Source organism: Opisthorchis viverrini, assembly GCF_000715545.1.
Source record: "Opisthorchis viverrini unplaced genomic scaffold opera_v5_170, whole genome shotgun sequence".
Lineage (NCBI taxonomy): Eukaryota > Metazoa > Platyhelminthes > Trematoda > Opisthorchiida > Opisthorchiidae > Opisthorchis > Opisthorchis viverrini.
The window spans coordinates 3,642-5,793 of record NW_008751826.1 but is presented as its reverse complement, the minus strand read 5'-3'; the positions used below and the strand labels follow the sequence as shown (position 1 = coordinate 5,793).

Genomic DNA, 2,152 nt, shown 5'->3' with positions numbered 1-2,152 from the left:
GGGATCATAGTGTTTCCAGAAAACCATGAAAATAGGGTAGTGCTCGGAGATGAATCCTTGTTTTGGACCCTTTCCGAGGCTGATTGCTCTTCCAACGATGTTGTTCCACACCCAGAATCAGTGGAAAATATTGTACAAATATTGAATATATTGCAATATCTCACCGGCCTACTAATGAACAAAATACTTGCTTTGTGGATCAGCTGATTTATTAGTAGCACTGATTTCAGATCATAAAACAATCATCTCAAACTTTTCATGAATGTCCTTGTTGCNCACGGACGTGTGAGTGATTTTCCGCAATGAGGGCAAGTATGCCTTGCCTGATGTTCGTGTACTTGGCTGATATGCCTCTGTAAGTCAAGCTCACGTGGGAAAGTCTCAACACACTTTTCACAAACATGGCGCACTCCTTCAGGATGTATAGCTCTTCGATGCTTTTTCAGACCTGCCCAACTTTTGAAGTGCTTTCCGCATTTAGGACATGGATGTCCTGCCTGTTCCGATGCATACATTTGTGCCCTAGTTGACTTCCTAAGCGGAAGAGAGTTGTCTGCGTGTTTTTTCCTCATGTGTTCACGAAGTTTAGATGAATACTTGTAGGCGCTTGAACACATATTGCATTTGAAATCTTGGCGGCTGGTGTGAGATTGCTGGTGCCTTATGAAGCACGATTGGTGCTTAAATTCCCGTCCACATACCGGGCATTTATAAGCCAAGGTTTGACTAATTGGCTCCACCGGACGAGATGAGTTTCCTGGCGATCTCGCATGCACAGTAGAAATTTCGGCAGTTTTCGATGCACTTGGGCGAGCATTCTTACTTATTCCTGCTCGGACGCCAACTGTATCTGAGATCGTATATTCCGGCTTCCTCTCATACACTTTGTCAGCATCCGTGGCTGTTGAGAAGAGGAGTGTGGAAACAGTGGTGGGCTATTTAAATGCATGTAAACTCCACATGCCGCACCATTCATTCCGGGTACACGCTGACATGTAGCATGAGAAAGCTAGTATAAATGCATATATATATAATGGTGTACATATTGTGGTGTAGAAGATTCAATAGTTGTTGAACGTCCCCTAATTAGGTAGCTGAACTGTTCTCTTTGCGAATCGAGAGTAAAATGAAATTAGCCAGGTAGTCATGTTAACTACTTTTGGGGGGATATAAATATTTACTTGCCACTGATTATTCCAATCAATAGCTCCAAGCCTCTTTGTCCATGCAGGGTTCAGATGCGCACCCACGATTGCCATTTGAGCAGAGATCTCGTGCACTCAGGTGAATTCAGAGGAATGTAGCCTACGTCATGAGAAATTCCACATGCATGATAACTTCAGGTCAACAAATTTGTTGTTCCGTGAAACATTGTCTACGCCGCTCGCATAAGCTGCTTATATGACCATGGCTTTTTTACCGAAGTGGATTCACCATAGAAGCATCCCACGTTATGGGAGATTCCACTTGCGTAATATGGGCATGAAAAACAGTTTGTGGTGCCGTAAAACCTCACTGAAAATCACACTTCTAAACATCCCGGGTCAGCCGTTTGATTCACAGTCTGCATTCTTTGTCCTACCACGATCACTCTCTTTAAGTGCCCAGCTCCGTGCCTCCAGCTCGCTGTTAGGTTCGAAACTAGATCCGGCACGACAGTACAACATGGCCTTACCTTGTGCATTGTTTGGCGCTTCCCCAACTCATGGACACAACGAATATCCTAACTGTCTCAAAATACCAAGGGAAATGAAGTGATCAACTGATAGACCGACGATCTGTTTGAATAATTGTGTTGCAAATTTTGGAGGCAAATGAATTTGTCCCAAGAGAATGAGGCAGGCACAATATATTCTTACACCTATTAATGGGCTGATATCCACGATATCTGATTTAAACTCTGACTCACACAGTGGAACATATATCGATAACAGATTGTCCAGCTGCCAAACTGTGTAGGAATAGAAAGAAATAATGCGTCTGTATGTCATCGAAGTCATCGAAGCAATATATCGTTGATCAGATGCCACCCTCGAAAGAACTCACGTGAGGTAATCCCATATGACATATATTATCTGGTCAATAACAATATATGTGACTGAAGAGTTCTTGTCTCCTGCTCCTGACCTTCGGGACCACCAAGGTGATTATT

The 2,152-nt window shown here is 43.3% G+C and overlaps 1 protein-coding gene across 1 annotated transcript in view; it reads right to left on the bottom strand.

Annotated features, from left to right (window-relative positions):
* Positions 1–283: 283 nt before the first annotated feature.
* T265_14278 (hypothetical protein) overlaps positions 284–2,152 on the bottom strand; it is a gene marked incomplete at both ends in the record, with an annotated part of 3,209 nt that continues 1,340 nt past the window's right edge. The window contains one exon of the mRNA XM_009172925.1: positions 284–844. Within this exon, the coding sequence (XP_009171189.1) occupies positions 285–844 (560 nt within the window). The remainder of the gene's footprint in view (positions 845–2,152) is intronic.